We start from the raw sequence: 19,602 nt of genomic DNA on the forward strand, positions 1-19,602 counted from the left end.
TGAACCGTATTGAAATAACATTGTGCAGTCAACCCAAGCATATTCATCATTTTGTTAAATTAATAGTACTTAAAACATTTTTAATTGTGTGCTCTCACTGAGTGCAAAAAGCAGGGAGGGAGGAGCCCTCCAAACAGTAATCTTTGCCTCTCTGTTATGTTGTCAACAAGGCAGCTAGGTGCATCGACCAGAAACATGCATTTATTTTCCATAAAAAAAAGTTTACATGTTCAGACTATACTGAACAAAAATATAAGCGCAACATGTAAACATTTTAAGAAATGTTCTACATGCACAAAAAGCTTATTTCTCTTAACTTTTGTGCACAAATTTGGTTACATCCCTTTTAGTGAGCATTTCTCCTTTGCCAAGATAATCCATCCACCTGAAGCTGATTTAAACAGCATGATCATTACACAGGTGCACCTTGTAAACAGCAGGGGATCCTACAGATTTGACAGATTTTAGTATAACTGAAATAACTGTTTGATACATGGAACTAGGAAGCACTGAATTAAGTGACATATGTGTTGTCATGTGTAAACACGGGAGCTACTTTGTCCCAAAATGCTAAATAGAATTCTTGAATTCTAATTCCCCAATAGTAAGTGGGCCATTCTTGAATTGTTGTGGTAATGCTGTGGACTGTGGCACTTTATAAAACTATTGGAAATGAAAATAGACAAATACGTTTTTAATTTTATTTAACTGGTTTTACATAAGAAAACATGTAAGTCCTTTATACTGATTACCATATATTTGTATGCATTGTAGAAAAATATTGGTGGCTAGCAAAGTGGCTTGTCCCCGTGGTGATGTGTAAAGGTGTATTGACATGTTTTTTGAGTAGATTCATGTAAATATATTTTGAATGGCAACAAAAACATTGTATTTTCTGTAAAGATAACCCAGAGGTTGACCAGCAAAAATGTATGTAGAACATTTATTTTTCAGTAGTAATTCAATGACATTCATTGCAGTTATCCAAATACATTAATCATCAATGACTAAAATAGTGAATCTAGTTTTAAAAGACAATTTAATAAACCCCTTTGTTTTATAACCTGTGTATCATTAAACAAAAAACATTTAGTAGGAATAAAAGTATCCACCCAAACTAAAGGTGAAAACTGATCATCACATCATCTCTATCTGACATGTGTCTACTAACTCATTCCCACAGAAAACTGATCATCACACCATCTCTATCTGACACATGTTGTGTCTACTAACTCATTCCCACAGAAAACTGATCATCACACCATCTCTATCTGACACATGTTGTATCTCATTCCCACAGAAAACTGATCATCACACCATCTCTATCTGACACGTTGTCTACTAACTCATTCCCACAGAAAACTGATCATCACACCATCTCTATCTGACACATGTTGTGTCTACTAACTCATTCCCACAGAAAACTGATCATCACACCATCTCTATCTGACGCATGTTGTGTCTACTAACTCATTCCAACAGAAAACTGCAGAGGGAAGCAGTACCTCCCTCCATTGTTTTAACAAGAGATCTCTCAGAGGGTTTTCAACGATAAGGGCAAATCCAAGGTAATCTCAATATCTTTACAGTAGAAGCTAACAAAACACACTGGAACTGACAAGGTGAATACTGATCAGTAAAGTAAAGAGAGGCTAATGTTCTATAATGCTCCCTTTTCTCTGCACAGTTCTCACAGTGAGAAACAATAGGATTACAACAGTGTGTTACTCTCTCGTAATGTTATCAAATTCACTGTTACCACTTCCTTTATGAGATGAGAATGAAGTGATGGAGTGACTAATCTTAACTGGCCTGAGAGAACTGATGAGGCTTCTTTCCTTTATGTATACGTTGGTGTGTTATTAAGTTGCTCTGTTGAGAGAAACTCTTCCCACAGTCAGAGCAGGAGTAAGGCTTCTCTCCCGTGTGTGTTCTCCGGTGAACTTTTAGCTCAGATGATGTTGTGAAGCACTTCACACAGTCAGAGCATGAGAAAGGTTTCTCTCCTGTATGTATAAGTTGGTGTGTTTTTAAGTTGCTCTGTTGAGAGAAACTCTTCCCACAGTCAGAGCAGCAGTAAGGCTTCTCTCCTGTGTGTGTTCTCTGGTGAACTTTTAGCTCAGCTGATGTTGTGAAGTACTTCCCACAGTCAGAGCAGGAGTAAGGCTTCTCTGCTTTATGTATATGTTGGTGTGATTTTAAGCTGCTTTGATGAGAGAAACTCTTCCCACAATCAGAGCAGGAGTAAGGCTTCTCTCCTGTGTGTATACGTTGGTGTGACTTTAAGCTACTCTGTTGAGAGAAACTCATCCCACAGTCAGAGCAGTAGTAAGGCTTCTCTCCTGTGTGTGTCCTCTGATGAACTTTTAACTCAAATGATGCTGTGAAGCATTTTCCACAGTCAGAGCAGTAGTAAGGCTTCTCTCCCGTGTGTATATGTTTGTGCGAGTTTAAGCTGCTCAGTTGCGAGAAACTCTTTCCACAGTCAGAGCAGGAGTAAGGCTTCTCTCCTGTGTGTATACGTTGGTGTCTTTTTAAGTGACCCAATCCTGAGAAACTCTTCCCACAGTCAGAGCAGGAGTAAGGCTTCTCTCCAGTGTGCACTCTCTGATGAACTGTCAGAGCCTTTGATGTTGTGAAGTGCGTCCCACAGTCAGTGCAGGAATAAGGCTTCTCTCCTGTGTGTATTTGTAGGTGTATTTTTAGCTTTGATAGAAATGGGAAAATCTCCTCACAATGTGGGCAGTGGTGAGACTTCTTAGCTCTGTGATCTTCCTGCTGTTGCTCTCTGGATGTAGATAATGTCTCAACATGGTCTCCTGTGTGAACAACATCAGAAGAACCAGTCAGTTGGTGTGATATTCATGTCAAATGTATACATGCCATATCATCCTCCACTCATTATCACAAGGGTTAGTAACTACCAGGGTTGGGGTCAATTTCAATTTTTAATTAGTCAATTCAAATAAACCAAATTTCTATTTCAAATGTTCCTCTTTGAAAGGCATTGAAGAGAATTGTAATTTCAGTGATCTTCCTGAAATAACTGGAATTTAATCAAGCAAATTCTGACAATACTAGTGTCAAACTATGCAAGTCTCAGTAGAATGAAGTAACATCTACCTTCTCACTGAAACAGTTCATCATGAAACAGTTCTACTGTAACATTTCATGCACAGTGGGAAGTTGGAATGAAATACACAAGCAATAGAATGTCAGGGGTCATGTGTGAGTCAGAATTACAGAATACTACCTAGCAAGACTGGGTGATAGCTTATGGAGGTCTAGCTTATGAAGATAACTCATAGAGAGATAGAACCTGCTCTTACCATGACTAACAGATGTCCCAATCTTCTCCTCCTCTTCTTCATCTTTAATGTTGACATTCAGCTCCAGTGTTTGACTGCTGTCTTCCAGCTTCACTGATGCCATCTCTGGATCCTGCAGTGTAAACTGGGCTCCACTGTCACAATCAGGACCCAGTGACTGTAGGCTTGGACTCAAGTGCGGAAGGAGAGAGGCAGGCTGGTTTGTCCTCACTGTTGATGTTACCAGCCTCAGACTTAATCTGAGTTGGCCAGTAGTATTAAAGAGAAACGGACACAAAAGTTATTTTCTTGACAGTTCTGGCACTTTCTTATTCTAAAAAAAATATATTTCATTTTTCAACTATCTCATTTCAACAGCTCAAGTAGCTAAGCATTGACAACATTCATTCACATTAGACGAGTGCACACGTTAAATTACACAACGTAAGTGCACTTAACCTATAGTAGATTTCCTACATTCAAATAATGCATAAATGAATCACAAACCATCTAGTTCAAGGTTACAGTATGCTGTAGGGAGCACTATGTACTATTTTACTGAATAACCTTGTCTACACTGTATTGTTTCACTCAAAAACCATTGGTCAGTGGTGGAAAAAGTACTAAATATTCATACTTGAGTGAAAGTAAAAAGTTAAAGTAAATGTCATACATCAAATTCCTAATATTAAGCTGATGATTTTCTAGTTTGTTATGTATTTATTTACAGACGGCAAGGGGCACACTCCAACACTCAGACATAACTGACAAATTTGTGCGTCTCCCCTTCTCGTAGGCCTATTTTAAGGATACGTCATTTGTATTGATCTGTTTGTCATTGTTAGCAGAGTAGACTAGGCTACCCAGGATCTTTTTTCGATTTGACAAATATTCTTCTAATGTGTCCAGTCATATAGAGTGTACTAGAATAGCATTAAATATCTTTCTAAAAGGCCAAGAAACGTATCTGATATAGCTCGCCTATTCTATGGACCTACGTGCTCAGCCATGCATTGAACAGTCTTTTTTGCAAGCAGAGATTGAGTTATATTATTAGCCTAAATTATTACTATACCAACTACTGTCTCGGCGCTCTACGGACAATTCCTTCTACCAAATGGCTTGGCTTTTGCTCTGACATGCACTGTCAACTGTGGGACCTTATATAAATAGGTATATGCCTTTCCAAATCATGTCCAAGTATTGAATTTACCCCAGGTGGACTCCACTCAAGTTGTAGAAACATCTCAAGGATGATCAATGGAAACAGGATGCACCTGAGCTCAATTTCGAGTCTCATAGCAAAGGGTCTGAATATGTACCCAAATAAGGTATTTCTGTTATTTATTGATTTTTCATTTGCAAAAAAATCTTTCAAAGCCTGTTTCGCTTTGTCATTATGGGGTATTGTGATGTCATTATGGGGTATTGTGTGTAGATTGATGCGGAAAACATTTTATTTCATCCATTTTAGAATACGGCTGTAACGTAACAAAATGTGGGAAAAGAAAAAGGGTCTGAATACTTTCTGAATGCGCTGTCCTCGTGGGTAAACAAAACAACCGTGTGGGTTAGTATTATGGATAGAGCTAGCTAGCAATTGCATTTTTATTCATCAAGAGGACCAAGCTTTGTGTGGTAGCAGGTTGTAGCAACGCTTGCTGTGCAAATGTGATTTTCTCAATGGCCACGCAAATGAAACGCTTTAAAAAGTGCGGGCGAATTTGACATCGACTCGTCAATCTGCGGGGGACATTTAACTTTCATGGCTATCAACAATGGAAGGAGGGCTTCAGCACAACGTTACTTTTCAAATTGGATGCTGTCCATACCAACAACGTGGTTAGAAAGTATCACAAACAGCCAGCAGCAGCAGAGACAGAGCATTATAGTTTCACCGGGTAAGTGGCAGTGCTAGTTTACTATGCTAAGGCTAGCTAACTACAGAGCTACCGCATTCAGCTCACGTGTTCCATCTAAATCAACTTGGCCATCTCTTCTTAATGTGATTTTTAAACCTAACCACAACGATTAACGCTGAAGTAACATGTCTGCTAGATGTTAGTAGCTAACTTCTGGCGCTGTCATACTATAAATCGTGCAAACATACGGGATAAAATAGTAGTTTTGGTCACGATGGAGATTAATGTTTACGTATAGAGACAGGTACGTGCACAGAAAGGGCTCTCCCTCTGCAGAGCACATTCCCTTTTGCCCTTCCAGTGTCCAAAATGCACTTTTCGGCGGTGGTGTGTGTAATATATATATATATATGTTTTTTTGTTGTTGTTCTGAACCCACTGCCCGCAAGTCTTTTATACATTCTCATCCATGCTTCAGAACCAAAACGTTGCACGTCTTGATTGTTGATCAATGACTGTACAAAAGGCGTTGGTGGAAGAATCCTTTAATTCATGGCCACTTGCTCAGCTGGGCCAGGGGCGCTTTAATTAGGTCAGGTGGAAATGTCCGACAGATCTCAACTCATTAAAAGGAGGAAATCGCCATCGACCGAGCTCGCTGCTTCCTCTTCTTTAACTCCGTCTAATCCAGACGTTCTGTGCGTCCGTAAATCCACCGAATGTGTTACCTTTCATCTGAACTATCCGTTGAGATCGGGAGAGCGGGCCATCAGTTATTGTTTATAGTTATTACAGCGGAACGCGGCTTGGAGCGCACGCTTCAAACCTATTGTGTAATGTAAATGGCAGGCCAGGCCAGTCATCACAGGCCAGTTATGTCATCGATATATGTATGTTAATATGTAATGAAATGACATGTACATATGAGGACAAACATGAAAGGATGAAATATGAAACGTCATTGTTTGCTGAACTGATCGATTCTGATATCAAACTGATGGGGATTATAGACTGAATTACCGATCACTGATTTAATTATTTATATTCTTCTCATGATTATGATGAATAGTTACGAGCCTAAATAACTCAAGGATGATTCCTATTGACTTCTTATTGAACTGAATTGCTGAATTACCTAATTATGTTAATAATGAATGATTGTTATGATTGGGTCTTTGTGATTATGAATTTGATTGGATACATGTTATTCTGTTTCCTGTGTGATGCAACACAGACTACCCAGTAAATACACCACTTTATGGTTAAAGGAATTCCTGCCTCAGTCTCATCCATTCCTCTGTCAGCTGACCCGTACTCATCTCTACTACCGACTCATCTCTACTACCGACTCATCTCTACTACCTCTACTACCGACTCATGTCTACTACCTACCTACTCATCTCTACTACCTACCTACTCATCTCTACTACCTACTCATCTCTACTACCGACTCATCTCTACTACCGACTCATCTCTACTACCTACCTACTCATCTCTACTACCGACTCATCTCTACTACCTACCTACTGACTCATCTCTACTACCTACCTACTCATCTCTACTACCGACTCATCTCTACTACCTACCGACTCATCTCTACTACCGACTCATCTCTACTACCTACCGACTCATCTCTACTACCTACTCATCTCTACTACCTACCTACTCATCTCTACTACCGACTCATCTCTACTACCGACTCATCTCTACTACCTACCTACTCATCTCTACTACCGACTCATCTCTACTACCTACCTACTCATCTCTACTACCGACTCATCTCTACTACCTACCTACTCATCTCTACTACCGACTCATCTCTACTACCTACCTACTCATCTCTACTACTGACTCATCTCTACTACCTACCTACTCATCTCTACTACTGACTCATCTCTACTACCTACCTACTCATCTCTACTACCTCAAATCAAATCAAATCAAATTTTATTTGTCACATACACATGGTTAGCAGATGTTAATGCGAGTGTAGCGAAATGCTTGTGCTTCTAGTTCCGACAATGCAGTAATAACAAGTAATCTAACTAACAATTCCAAAACTACTGTCTTGTACACAGTGTAAGGGGATAAAGAATATGTACATAAGGATATATGAATGAGTGATGGTACAGAGCAGCATAGGCAAGATACAGTAGATGGTATCGGGTACAGTATGTACAAATGAGATGAGTATGTAAACAAAGTGGCATAGTATAGCATAAAGTGGCTAGTGATACATGTATTACATAAGGATACCGTCGATGATATAGAGTACAGTATATACGTATGCATATGAGATGAATAATGTAGGGTAAGTAACATTTATATAAGGTAGCATTGTTTAAAGTGGCTAGTGATATATTTACATCATTTCCCATCAATTCCCATTATTAAAGTGGCTGGAGTTGAGTCAGTGTCAGTGTGTTGGCAGCAGCCACTCAGTGTTAGTGGTGGCTGTTTAACAGTCTGATGGCCTTGAGATAGAAGCTGTTTTTCAGTCTCTCGGTCCCAGCTTTGATGCACCTGTACTGACCTCGCCTTCTGGATGATAGCGGGGTGAACAGGCAGTGGCTCGGGTGGTTGATGTCCTTGATGATCTTTATGGCCTTCCTGTGACATCGGGTGGTGTAGGTGTCCTGGAGGGCAGGTAGTTTGCCCCCGGTGATGCGTTGTGCAGACCTCACTACCCTCTGGAGAGCCTTACGGTTGAGGGCGGTGCAGTTGCCATACCAGGCGGTGATACAGCCCGCCAGGATGCTCTCGATTGTGCATCTGTAGAAGTTTGTGAGTGCTTTTGGTGACAAGCCGAATTTCTTCAGCCTCCTGAGGTTGAAGAGGCGCTGCTGCGCCTTCTTCACGATGCTGTCTGTGTGAGTGGACCAATTCAGTTTGTCTGTGATGTGTATGCCGAGGAACTTAAAACTTGCTACCCTCTCCACTACTGTTCCATCGATGTGGATAGGGGGGTGTTCCCTCTGCTGTTTCCTGAAGTCCACAATCATCTCCTTTGTTTTGTTGACGTTAAGTGTGAGGTTGTTTTCCTGACACCACACTCCGAGGGCCCTCACCTCCTCCCTGTAGGCCGTCTCATCGTTGTTGGTAATCAAGCCTACCACTGTTGTGTCGTCCGCAAACTTGATGATTGAGTTGGAGGCGTGCGTGGCCACGCAGTCGTGGGTGAACAGGGAGTACAGGAGAGGGCTCAGAACGCAACCTTGTGGGGCCCCAGTGTTGAGGATCAGCGGGGAGGAGATGTTGTTGCCTACCCTCACCACCTGGGGGCGGCCCGTCAGGAAGTCCAGTACCCAGTTGCACAGGGCGGGGTCGAGACCCAGGGTCTCGAGCTTGATGACGAGCTTGGAGGGTACTATGGTGTTGAATGCCGAGCTGTAGTCGATGAACAGCATTCTCACATAGGTATTCCTCTTGTCCAGATGGGTTAGGGCAGTGTGCAGTGTGGTTGAGATTGCATCGTCTGTGGACCTATTTGGGCGGTAAGCAAATTGGAGTGGGTCTAGGGTGTCAGGTAGGGTGGAGGTGATATGGTCCTTGACTAGTCTCTCAAAGCACTTCATGATGACGGATGTGAGTGCTACGGGGCGGTAGTCATTTAGCTCAGTTACCTTAGCTTTCTTGGGAACAGGAACAATGGTGGCCCTCTTGAAGCATGTGGGAACAGCAGACTGGTATAGGGATTGATTGAATATGTCCGTAAACACACCGGCCAGCTGGTCTGCGCATGCTCTGAGGGCGCGGCTGGGGATGCCATCTGGGCCTGCAGCCTTGCGAGGGTTAACACGTTTAAATGTCTTACTCACCTCGGCTGCAGTGAAGGAGAGACCGCATGTTTTCGTTGCAGGCCGTGTCAGTGGCACTGTATTGTCCTCAAAGCGGGCAAAAAAGTTATTTAGTCTGCCTGGGAGCAAGACATCCTGGTCCGTGACTGGGCTGGGTTTCTTCCTGTAGTCCGTGATTGACTGTAGACCCTGCCACATGCCTCTTGTGTCTGAGCCGTTGAATTGAGATTCTACTTTGTCTCTGTACTGGCGCTTAGCTTGTTTGATAGCCTTGCGGAGGGAATAGCTGCACTGTTTGTATTCGGTCATGTTACCAGACACCTTGCCCTGATTAAAAGCAGTGGTTCGCGCTTTCAGTTTCGCACGAATGCTGCCATCAATCCACGGTTTCTGGTTAGGGAATGTTTTAATCGTTGCTATGGGAACGACATCTTCAACGCACGTTCTAATGAACTCGCACACCGAATCAGCGTATTCGTCAATGTTGTTATCTGACGCAATACGAAACATCTCCCAGTCCACGTGATGGAAGCAGTCTTGGAGTGTGGAGTCAGCTTGGTCGGACCAGCGTTGGACAGACCTCAGCGTGGGAGCCTCTTGTTTTAGTTTCTGTCTGTAGGCAGGGATCAACAAAATGGAGTCGTGGTCAGCTTTTTTTTACCTACTCATCTCTACTACCGAATCATCTCTACTACCTACCTACTCATCTCTACTACCGACTCATCTCTACTACCTACCTACTCATCTCTACTACCTACCTACTCATCTCTACTACCGACTCATCTCTACTACCTACCTACTCATCTCTACTACCGACTCATCTCTACTACCTACCTACTCATCTCTACTACCTACCTACTCATCTCTACTACCTACCTACTCATCTCTACTACCTACCTACTCATCTCTACTACGACTCATCTCTACTACCTACCTACTCATCTCTACTACCTACCTACTCATCTCTACTACCGGCTCATCTCTACTACCTCTACTACCGACTCATCTCTACTACCGACTCATCTCTACTACCTACCTACTCATCTCTACTACTGACTCATCTCTACTACCTACCTACTCATCTCTACTACCTACCTACTCATCTCTACTACGACTCATCTCTACTACCTACCTACTCATCTCTACTACCTACCTACTCATCTCTACTACCTACCTACTCATCTCTACTACCTACTCATCTCTACTACCTACCTACTCATCTCTACTACCTACCTACTCATCTCTACTACCGACTCAGCTCTACTACCGGCTCATCTCTACTACCTCTACTACTGACTCATCTCTACTACCGGCTCATCTCTACTACCGGCTCATCTCTACTACCTCTACTACTGACTCATCTCTACTACCGGCTCATCTCTACTACCGGCTCATCTCTACTACCTCTACTACTGGCTCATCTCTACTACCGGCTCATCTCTACTACCTCTACTACTGACTCATCTCTACTACCGGCTCATCTCTACTACCGGCTCATCTCTACTACCTCTACTACTGACTCATCTCTACTACCGACTCATCTCTACTACCTACCTACTCATCTCTACTACCTACCTACTCATCTCTACTACTGACTCATCTCTACTACTGACTCATCTCTACTACCTACCGACTCATCTCTACTACCGACTCATCTCTACTACCGACTCATCTCTACTACCTACCTACTCATCTCTACTACTGACTCATCTCTACTACTGACTCATCTCTACTACCTACCGACTCGTCTCTACTACCTACCGACTCATCTCTACTACCGACTCATCTCTACTACCTACCTACTCATCTCTACTACTGACTCATCTCTACTACCTACCGACTCATCTCTACTACCGACTCATCTCTACTACCGACTCATCTCTACTACCTACCTACTCATCTCTACTACTGACTCATCTCTACTACCTACCTACTCATCTCTACTACCTACCGACTCGTCTCTTCTACCTACCGACTCATCTCTACTACTGACTCATCTCTACTACTGACTCATCTCTACTACTGACTCATCTCTACTACTGACTCATCTTTGCCAAAACTCGGTGATTTGATTGATAATTTTCCCATTTCATACAGGCCTTGTTTGGGTGCCTACTGGCTATATGTCTATAGATAAGCAGCTGTTACATCACACTGCCTTCAATATCATAGGATGAAGATTTAACATGGAGAATTTATTATGATATTTGTTTGGAAGAACAGGGCTGGCAACAAGCATATGTACTCTGCAGACAGGCTGCCCTCCACAGTACCCGGCTGGCAAAAAGCATATGCACTCTGCAGACAGGCTGCCCTCCACAGTACCCGGCTGGCAACAAGCATATGCACTCTGCAGGCAGGCTGCCCTCCACAGTAACCGGCTGGCAACAAGCATATGCACTCTGCAGACAGGCTGCCCTCCACAGTGATGGCTGGTGTAGACAGCACATGCTTTCCATCTGATCCTGCAACCTCCTCTTCTACAAGTAGCTGTATGATTCTGACATGATATATCCCTAGTTGATTCTGCTCTGGACTCCAGAGAAGTGACATGATATATCCCTAGTTGATTCTGGTCTAGACTCTAGAGAAGTGACATGATACATCCCTAGTTGATTCTGCTCTGGACTCCAGAGAAGTGACATGATATATCCCTAGTTGATTCTGCTCTGGACTCCAGAGAAGTGACATGATATAGCCTGCTACCAAGAATGACTTTCAGCTCCAAATGCAGGTGTTAAAACACAGTTTGTTTCTGTAGCCTAGCGTGCATGTTATGGCTGTAATGACAGGTTACATTTGCGTAGCAATTGTGCACTCATGTTGGCGTGTGCACGCATATTGCACAATATTGTACCACTCCTTTTTGTGGGTCACGGGTCAAAAAAGTTTGCAAACCACTGGGATACACGATAGTGGCAACAAATGGAGTTGGGTTGGATATAGTCATGGTAGGAATCACGATAGTGGCAACAAATGGAGTTGGGTTGGATATAGTCATGGTAGGATACACGATAGTGGCAACACAGAGTTGGGTTGGATATAGTCATGGTAGGATACACGATAGTGGCAACAAATGGAGTTGGGTTGGATATAGTCATGGTAGGATACATGATAGTGGCAACACATAGAGTTGGGTTGGATATAGTCATGGTAGGATACATGATAGTGGCAACACATAGAGTTGGGTTGGATATAGTCATGGTAGGCCACAGTAAGTTTTTACAATCTTCTATTTTGACTGGAATTCAGAAGCCTTTTTAAACCTCAATGCATTTCCTGTTCTAAATAGTTTATCTGAATACTTTACTCCTCAGATGGTGATGCTTTCCCCTTGTAATAATAGCTCAATAGAGCCCCACAGTGTTGGTGTCATAATACCCATAAAACCTAGCGGCCAAGAAAGGAAATGGTTCCAATCCATAGGGGATTTCTATTAGGATTTGTGTCATTCATGTGTATTGAAGGGCACATAAAGAACATGTACCATACATACACAACATTTATTTGCTGTCTTTACAAAGGAGCGGAGTTACATTCCCATGTTGTGGGAACATTTTGCCTGTATAGAGCAAATATTTCAAGAGTCTGAATAAGAACACAATTTGGATGAAGCCACAGAAAACCAGAAATAATTTTTTTAAATCCAGAAATTACAGAATAAGAGCTGTACAATGTCAGGAACTGTGGCCAGATCATAGGGGATTTATTAATAACCATGTAAATCTCTCTCGGACGAGGCAACTTTTTTTCCCTCCAATATATTTGGCTCTATTTCCTCTCAGATTTGAAAATGCTAATTAGCGTCAACGTAGACATCATGAAAAACTACAATTCCCTGCAAGCTCCTGCACGTCATCTCGAGCTGACACCTTTTGCTAACAGGTATTATGTCAATTTAAAACTTGCACAAGACGGTACACAGAATTGGTCATTTAAATAAATGTAGCCAATTGATCCATTAATACATTTAGCTAACGTTATATAGTTAATCCAGATATTCTTACTTTTTCTTCACTTCCGGCAGTCTCATCCAGATCAACATGGCATTTGTAGTTCTTTATGATAGCCACATTAGAAGCTAATTAGTGCTTCTTTTTTGGAGGGGGGGGGTATTTCATGTTATCAAAATGTTACGCCGGGATAAGTCTACGCGAAACGCAGCCCTTATTTTAAGTGTTTCTAAAATCCCCTATGGGAAAAAATGAATGGTGGGAAAATGATTTGGAACCATTTCATGTTTGACTGCTAGGCTTTATGGGTATTAGGAAAGGACAGGGGGATACCTAGTCAGTTGTACAACTGAATGCCTTCAACTGAAATGTGTCTTCCAAATTTAACCCAACCCCTCTGAATCAGAGAGGTGGAGGGGGGGGGGGGCTGCCTTAAATTGACATCCACATCATCGGCGCCCGGGGAACAGTGGGTTAAAATGCCTTGCTCAGGGGCAGAACGACAAATGTTTTCCTTGTCAGCTCAGGGATTCGATCCAGCAACCTTTCGGTTACTGGCCCAACACTCTAACGACTAGGTACTCTATGAGTCTGTGACCAAAGCTGCTGGGAATTACTTTTTTGGGGGGCTGCCCTTTTTTAGCTTGAGCACATGCTTCCCAAAAGGTCTCGGCATGGCTCTGTATAGAGGCCCTGTGGCTGGGGTCGAAACTGTGTGTGTGTGTGTGTGTGGATGGATGGTTTGCTAAACCAAAATGTGGCCATGTATTCCATCGTGGATCGGTTGGCATTTTGGAGTAGTCCAGGAGCCAGGTTTTCTTTAGAGGGGTGGATTGTGGATTTTGCTCAATGGGAAAGTTTATTTTGGGAGTTTAGGGTCAATGTTGTCACAGTTTCTTGTTGAAGAGGCATCAGCCAACCTTAGCTTGCTCCTATTCTGAATAAATTTGTGTCCGTTTCTTTCTAGCTGACAAAATAAGTGAGCTAACCTTTGTTTGGTCCTGCCATGTATCAATAACATAGCCAAGTTTGTCACTGGTATGGGCTAATTATCCTAAACCTAGACAGTGATAGCAGCTAGATAAAACCAGGGAGATGGGGAGATAATTCAGGTTCTGTTTCACCTGCTGCTGGCTTGATAATGTTCACTCAAATACGTTTTTCCATACATTAAATGAGATTTGCATTCTCTAAAGATTGTAATTGTGATCATATCTGATTAATATTGAAGAAAAATCCTCACAGCCGTTTGCCATACCAAAATGTGAACTAAAATTTGGCGCGCACCATTTTACTATGTACAGTAGGCAGTAAACCATCTTCTGTACGTGGTTTATATATGAGGGGAGCATAAATTGTACAATTGTAAACGAATAAATAACGGTATAAGTTAGAACAAATGTATATTAGTTAATATACTGCACCAACTACATAAATATATGATCGGGTCCATTGTCTTCTGTCTGGACGTTAAAACGCAGACAGCGGGCGCCGCCATTTTACCAGCTCGTGAGAGTTATTTTTTACACAACCAAGAACCATATAAAATGAACTCAGAAATCTCAAATAAATATATTATTTTTAAATTACCTTGACGAAATTGTGTACATTAACTCAGACAAACCCCAAATCTCAAGTTATATGACTTGTAAAAATCGTTTTCATCACGACACAGAAATAACACAAAATCTGGTAATCCCTTGACGGATTTGTTACCTATCATGTTATGACATGTTCTGTCGATATTAGGAAGTGTAAACGTGCTATTACCAACCTGTAGTAATAAATCGAAACGGAAACAAAAATGATCGTCTTCACATCTGCTGCTTTCTTTATTCTGAACAATGGTGCAAGTCCATAGAGATGGATAGAGGACTCATCTTTGTATCTGTGTAATTATAACGTCTGTGACAGAACACGCAGCGGCATTGAGGGGATTCAATTAATCTGGCCTGGGCTCCCGGATAGGCTTGTTTTTGCAAGGAGGTGAAAATTGATGTCATTCGTTTTGGAACTGGGTTGCCTTCCAGATGGGAGCCAGGTGCCACATTCAAAGCCCACAGAGAAGTCTCCTCAAAAACAAAAGTGATGTAATTAAGCACTTGGCGCAATGAGCAGGATTCTGTGTTTTCACATGAAAAAAATTCTAACAAATATTTAATGGAAAGAGATGTTTGTTTCTGGATGATGCACTTTGTTGACTAAAGGACAGAAAGGCACAGATTACTGTTCTATTGGAGAAGAGCGATTCCTCCCTTGCCCCATTTGCCTGTTTACCGTTTACATCACAGGCCATAAAACGATGCCCTGTGGCTCAGCATAATCGAATCTGCCAATTCACCATTTGAAGTGATACATTTTCTTCTTCGCAATTGGTTTATCCCTACTGATGACCCAGTTGGACATGACTCCAACGGAGTCACCAGGAGGGATCAGCCAATGAATTTGGGAAGTCCCACACAGTTGACTACATTAAAATGGTGGAAGTCCACAATGCGTTTAGGTATAATAAGAACTAGAGACAGCCTCCAAGATGGCCGACCGTTGTTTTGAACTTTATCTACTCACGGTTGCATATGCCTGTTCATGGAGGCTGACATCTTGCTAGTTCTGGTTTCAGGAGCCCATTAGTAAATAACAGTGGAGGTCGGTGGAGTTTAAGAGAGGGAGGTCCGTTCTTTTTTGCATGACCACGGCCTTATTTCTATAAGAGTATGTTGGATGACTGCCATTCATATGCCATTCAACCAGCTCAATGTAACATCAATAGGTTTAGGCTACTACATGAGCACTGATAGTTTTTCATGAGCACCAGTTTTTCTGTTCATGGTGTGTGGATTATTGTGGATTCCGTTTTCCCGGACAGTTTCGTCCTGTTTGTTGGACTTGGTATTTATGCGCCCTTGTGTTTGGCATGACCGTTACTCTGTTCCTGGAATAAAGATCCACGTTTTGAACTAACCCTGCTCTCTGTGCCTGACTCCTCCACCCACTACTCCTAGAAGCCTTTACAACAAGACAGGGATGTCCCCCCTCTCCCTCCTGTTTTGCACAGGCAGTTGAACCGCTTGCAGAAAGAATTAGCCAGGACCCAAACGTAACAGGTATCAGTATTGGTAAACATGAATATAAAATACACTTATTTACAGATGATCTCCTGATGTACCTGTATTTACAGATGATCTCCTGATGTACCTGTATTTACAGATGATCTCCTGATGTACCTGTATTTACAGATGATCTCCTGATGTACCTGTATTTACAGATGATCTCCTGATGTACCTGTATTTACAGATGATCTCCTGATGTACCTGTATTTACAGATGATCTCCTGATGTACCTGTATTTACAGATGATCTCCTGATGTACCTGTATTTACAGATGATCTCCTGATGTACCTGTATTTACAGATGATCTCCTGATGTACCTGTATTTACAGATGATCTCCTGATGTACCTGTATTTACAGATGATCTCCTGATGTACCTGTATTTACAGATGATCTCCTGATGTACCTGTATTTACAGATGATCTCCTGATGTACCTGTATTTACAGATGATCTCCTGATGTACCTGTATTTACAGATGATCTCCTGATGTACCTGTATTTACAGATGATCTCCTGATGTACCTGTATTTACAGATGATCTCCTGATGTACCTGTATTTACAGATGATCTCCTGATGTACCTGTATTTACAGATGATCTCCTGATGTACCTGTATTTACAGATGATCTCCTGATGTACCTGTATTTACAGATGATCTCCTGATGTACCTGTATTTACAGATGATCTCCTGATGTACCTGTATTTACAGATGATCTCCTGATGTACCTGTATTTACAGATGATCTCCTGATGTACCTGTATTTACAGATGATCTCCTGATGTACCTGTATTTACAGATGATCTCCTGATGTACCTGTATTTACAGATGATCTCCTGATGTACCTGTATTTACAGATGATCTCCTGATGTACCTGTATTTACAGATGATCTCCTGATGTACCTGTATTTACAGATGATCTCCTGATGTACCTGTATTTACAGATGATCTCCTGATGTACCTGTATTTACAGATGATCTCCTGATGTACCTGTATTTACAGATGATCTCCTGATGTACCTGTATTTACAGATGATCTCCTGATGTACCTGTATTTACAGATGATCTCCTGATGTACCTGTATTTACAGATGATCTCCTGATGTACCTGTATTTACAGATGATCTCCTGATGTACCTGTATTTACAGATGATCTCCTGATGTACCTGTATTTACAGATGATCTCCTGATGTACCTGTATTTACAGATGATCTCCTGATGTACCTGTATTTATAGATGATCTCCTGATGTACCTGTATTTACAGATGATCTCCTGATGTACCTGTATTTACAGATGATCTCCTGATGTACCTGTATTTACAGATGATCTCCTGATGTACCTGTATTTACAGATGATCTCCTGATGTACCTGTATTTACAGATGATCTCCTGATGTACCTGACCAATATTGGACCACAAAATATGAAATACTTTGGATGCTTAATAAGTGACAACAAATAACAAAACACGATATAAAGACAACTTTATTCCATTACTTAACAATATGACAGCAGATGTATTTAAATGGAATAATCTTCCCAATCTGGCAAGTAGAGTAAACCTCTAAAGAATGGCATGGCTCCCAAAGTTTTAGTATTTATTTTCCATAATACCAATTATCCCACATTCTTTAAAAAGTATACTGTCATAACACTGTATATGGACAAATAAAATTCATAGAGTAAAAAGGAAAGTTTCACATCTTCCTAAATCTGAGGGTGGTTTTAACCTTCCAGATTTGGAATTGTATCAACTCACTACTCAAGGCTTTACCTTGCGACATGTAGTTAAATGCACTAAAGAGGAACAATGGGTGTTTGGTTCATATTGAAGACGTGCGTGTTCATCCCCAGAATATTTTACGGGTTTATATTCAAAAGAAAAAGCTAAGAACATGAACAACATAGTTATAAACACAATAACAATATGGAAGAAGATGAAACGGATTCTACAAGAATCAATATCAGTCCCTAGAAACCACAGGAATTAGCGGACTCTGTTAATTAGTGGAATGTTACAATAGATGAAACATGGTTTCCATGGTTTCCAGGTGTTTGATGCCATTCCATTGGCTCCGTTCCGGACAGTATTATGAGCCGTTCTCTCCTCAGCAGCCTCCTGTGCTAGAAACACAACCCCCTGTATATAGCCTTGTTATTGTTATTTTATTGTGTTACTTTATTTTATTTTCTACTTTTAGTTCATTTAGTAAATATTTTCTGAACTCTATTTATTGAACTGCATTGTTGGTTAAGGGCTTGTAAGTAAGGTTTTCACGGTAAGGTTTACACCTGTTGTATTCGGCGCATGTGACGAATCAAATTGTATAAAATGTATGGAACAATTCCTGGACGGCGTTTCAGAATGCATCCATAAATTGGTCCACATGGAAAACTAAAGGCATAGAAACTGTAAAAGACGTGGTAATAGGAAATACATGTATCTCAGTGACAGCTCTAAAAAGCCATTTTGGAAGGACCAATGTAGATATCTTCAAATACACTCAACTTAAAGGTTTTATATCACAATGTTGATTTGGAATCTTTTGGACATCACAGCAATCTTGAGGGAATTCTATTTGAGTCAGAAAATGATATTAATATGATAGGTAAGCTATAGAAAACCTTGCAGAAAACCTATACAACTGACAATCTCTTAGAAAAACTACTGGAACCAAGATTTAACAATAACTGATATTGTAGCTGGAAAAAATAGAAAATCCTATCAATGGGAGTCACTATTATGTAGGTGGATGGAAATGATCCAGACATTATGTTAAATATAATAATAAACTACATTCATCAATCTGACTCCATTACTATGTGAATGCTACAGACCTAGAATCGTATCCAGTGGGTATAACCAAGGTTGCAAACCTTTTGTCACCACTCGGAATACTATAAGATGCAAGTGTCTAGGTTTACCGTTCTGCAATTATTAAGAGGCTGAGGAACAGCCTATGTCTTAGCATTAAATGATTGATATAACCTCAGCTCAGAGATGCACAGGTATACCGAGCATATAAGCTATGTACAGTGCATTTGGAAAGCAAACTAACTGCACTTGATACAATCATCTTGGCAAAGGAGATAAAACATTTTTTTTAAATTAACCTTTATTTAACTAGGCAAGTCAGTTAAGAACAAATTCTTATTTTCAATGACAGCCTAGAAACAGTGGGGCAGAACGACAGATTTGTACCTTGTCAGCTCAGGGGTTTGAACTTGCAACCTTACGGTTACTAGTCTAACGCTCTAACCACTAGGCTACCCTGCCACCCCTGCTCACTAACTTTGAGAGAAATTAGCTTTTTGTGAGTGTGGAAAATTTGACAGAGCGGCAAAGAGTATTGTTTGATTTGAGATGGGAGCTCCTCCTTCCCCGATTTTTCCGTTGACATGACGGGCCATTGCCCGGTTCAACCCTGGCCAGTGTAATAAAACGCCCTCAATGAAAGTGCACTCAGTGAGAGCACACAATTAAAAATGTTTAAGTACTTTTAATTTAACAAAATTACGAATACACTTGGTTTAACTGCACAGTGTTATTTCAATGTGGTTTAATAAGGATAGAAGATAGA

At 41.2% G+C, this 19,602-nt stretch overlaps 2 protein-coding genes across 5 annotated transcripts in view; one reads left to right on the forward strand and one right to left on the reverse strand.

Annotated features, from left to right (window-relative positions):
- The window catches only part of LOC118965192 (gastrula zinc finger protein XlCGF28.1-like), a 115,935-nt gene that overhangs the window by 84,536 nt on the left and 11,797 nt on the right, over positions 1–19,602 (forward strand). The gene's annotated exons all lie outside the window — the stretch shown is intronic.
- Positions 928–14,824, reverse strand: LOC118965194 (gastrula zinc finger protein XlCGF17.1-like). Of its 4 annotated transcripts, none has more exons than XM_036981909.1 (3): positions 14,695–14,824; positions 3,330–3,568; positions 928–2,819 (listed from the first exon to the last, which is right to left on the reverse strand). In XM_036981909.1, exons 2-3 carry the CDS (start codon positions 3,430–3,432, stop codon positions 1,804–1,806), a joined length of 1,119 nt encoding a protein of 372 aa, XP_036837804.1. In that variant the 5' UTR covers positions 3,433–3,568; positions 14,695–14,824; the 3' UTR covers positions 928–1,803. The 4 variants fall into 4 exon arrangements, with proteins under 4 accessions (XP_036837804.1, XP_036837805.1, XP_036837806.1 ...); XM_036981910.1 differs by lacking the exon at positions 14,695–14,824 and adding an exon at positions 4,522–4,579; XM_036981911.1 differs by lacking the exon at positions 14,695–14,824 and adding an exon at positions 4,307–4,444.

The sequence above is a fragment of the Oncorhynchus mykiss genome, chromosome 7 (genome assembly GCF_013265735.2).
Source record: "Oncorhynchus mykiss isolate Arlee chromosome 7, USDA_OmykA_1.1, whole genome shotgun sequence".
Taxonomy (NCBI): Eukaryota; Metazoa; Chordata; class Actinopteri; order Salmoniformes; family Salmonidae; genus Oncorhynchus; species Oncorhynchus mykiss.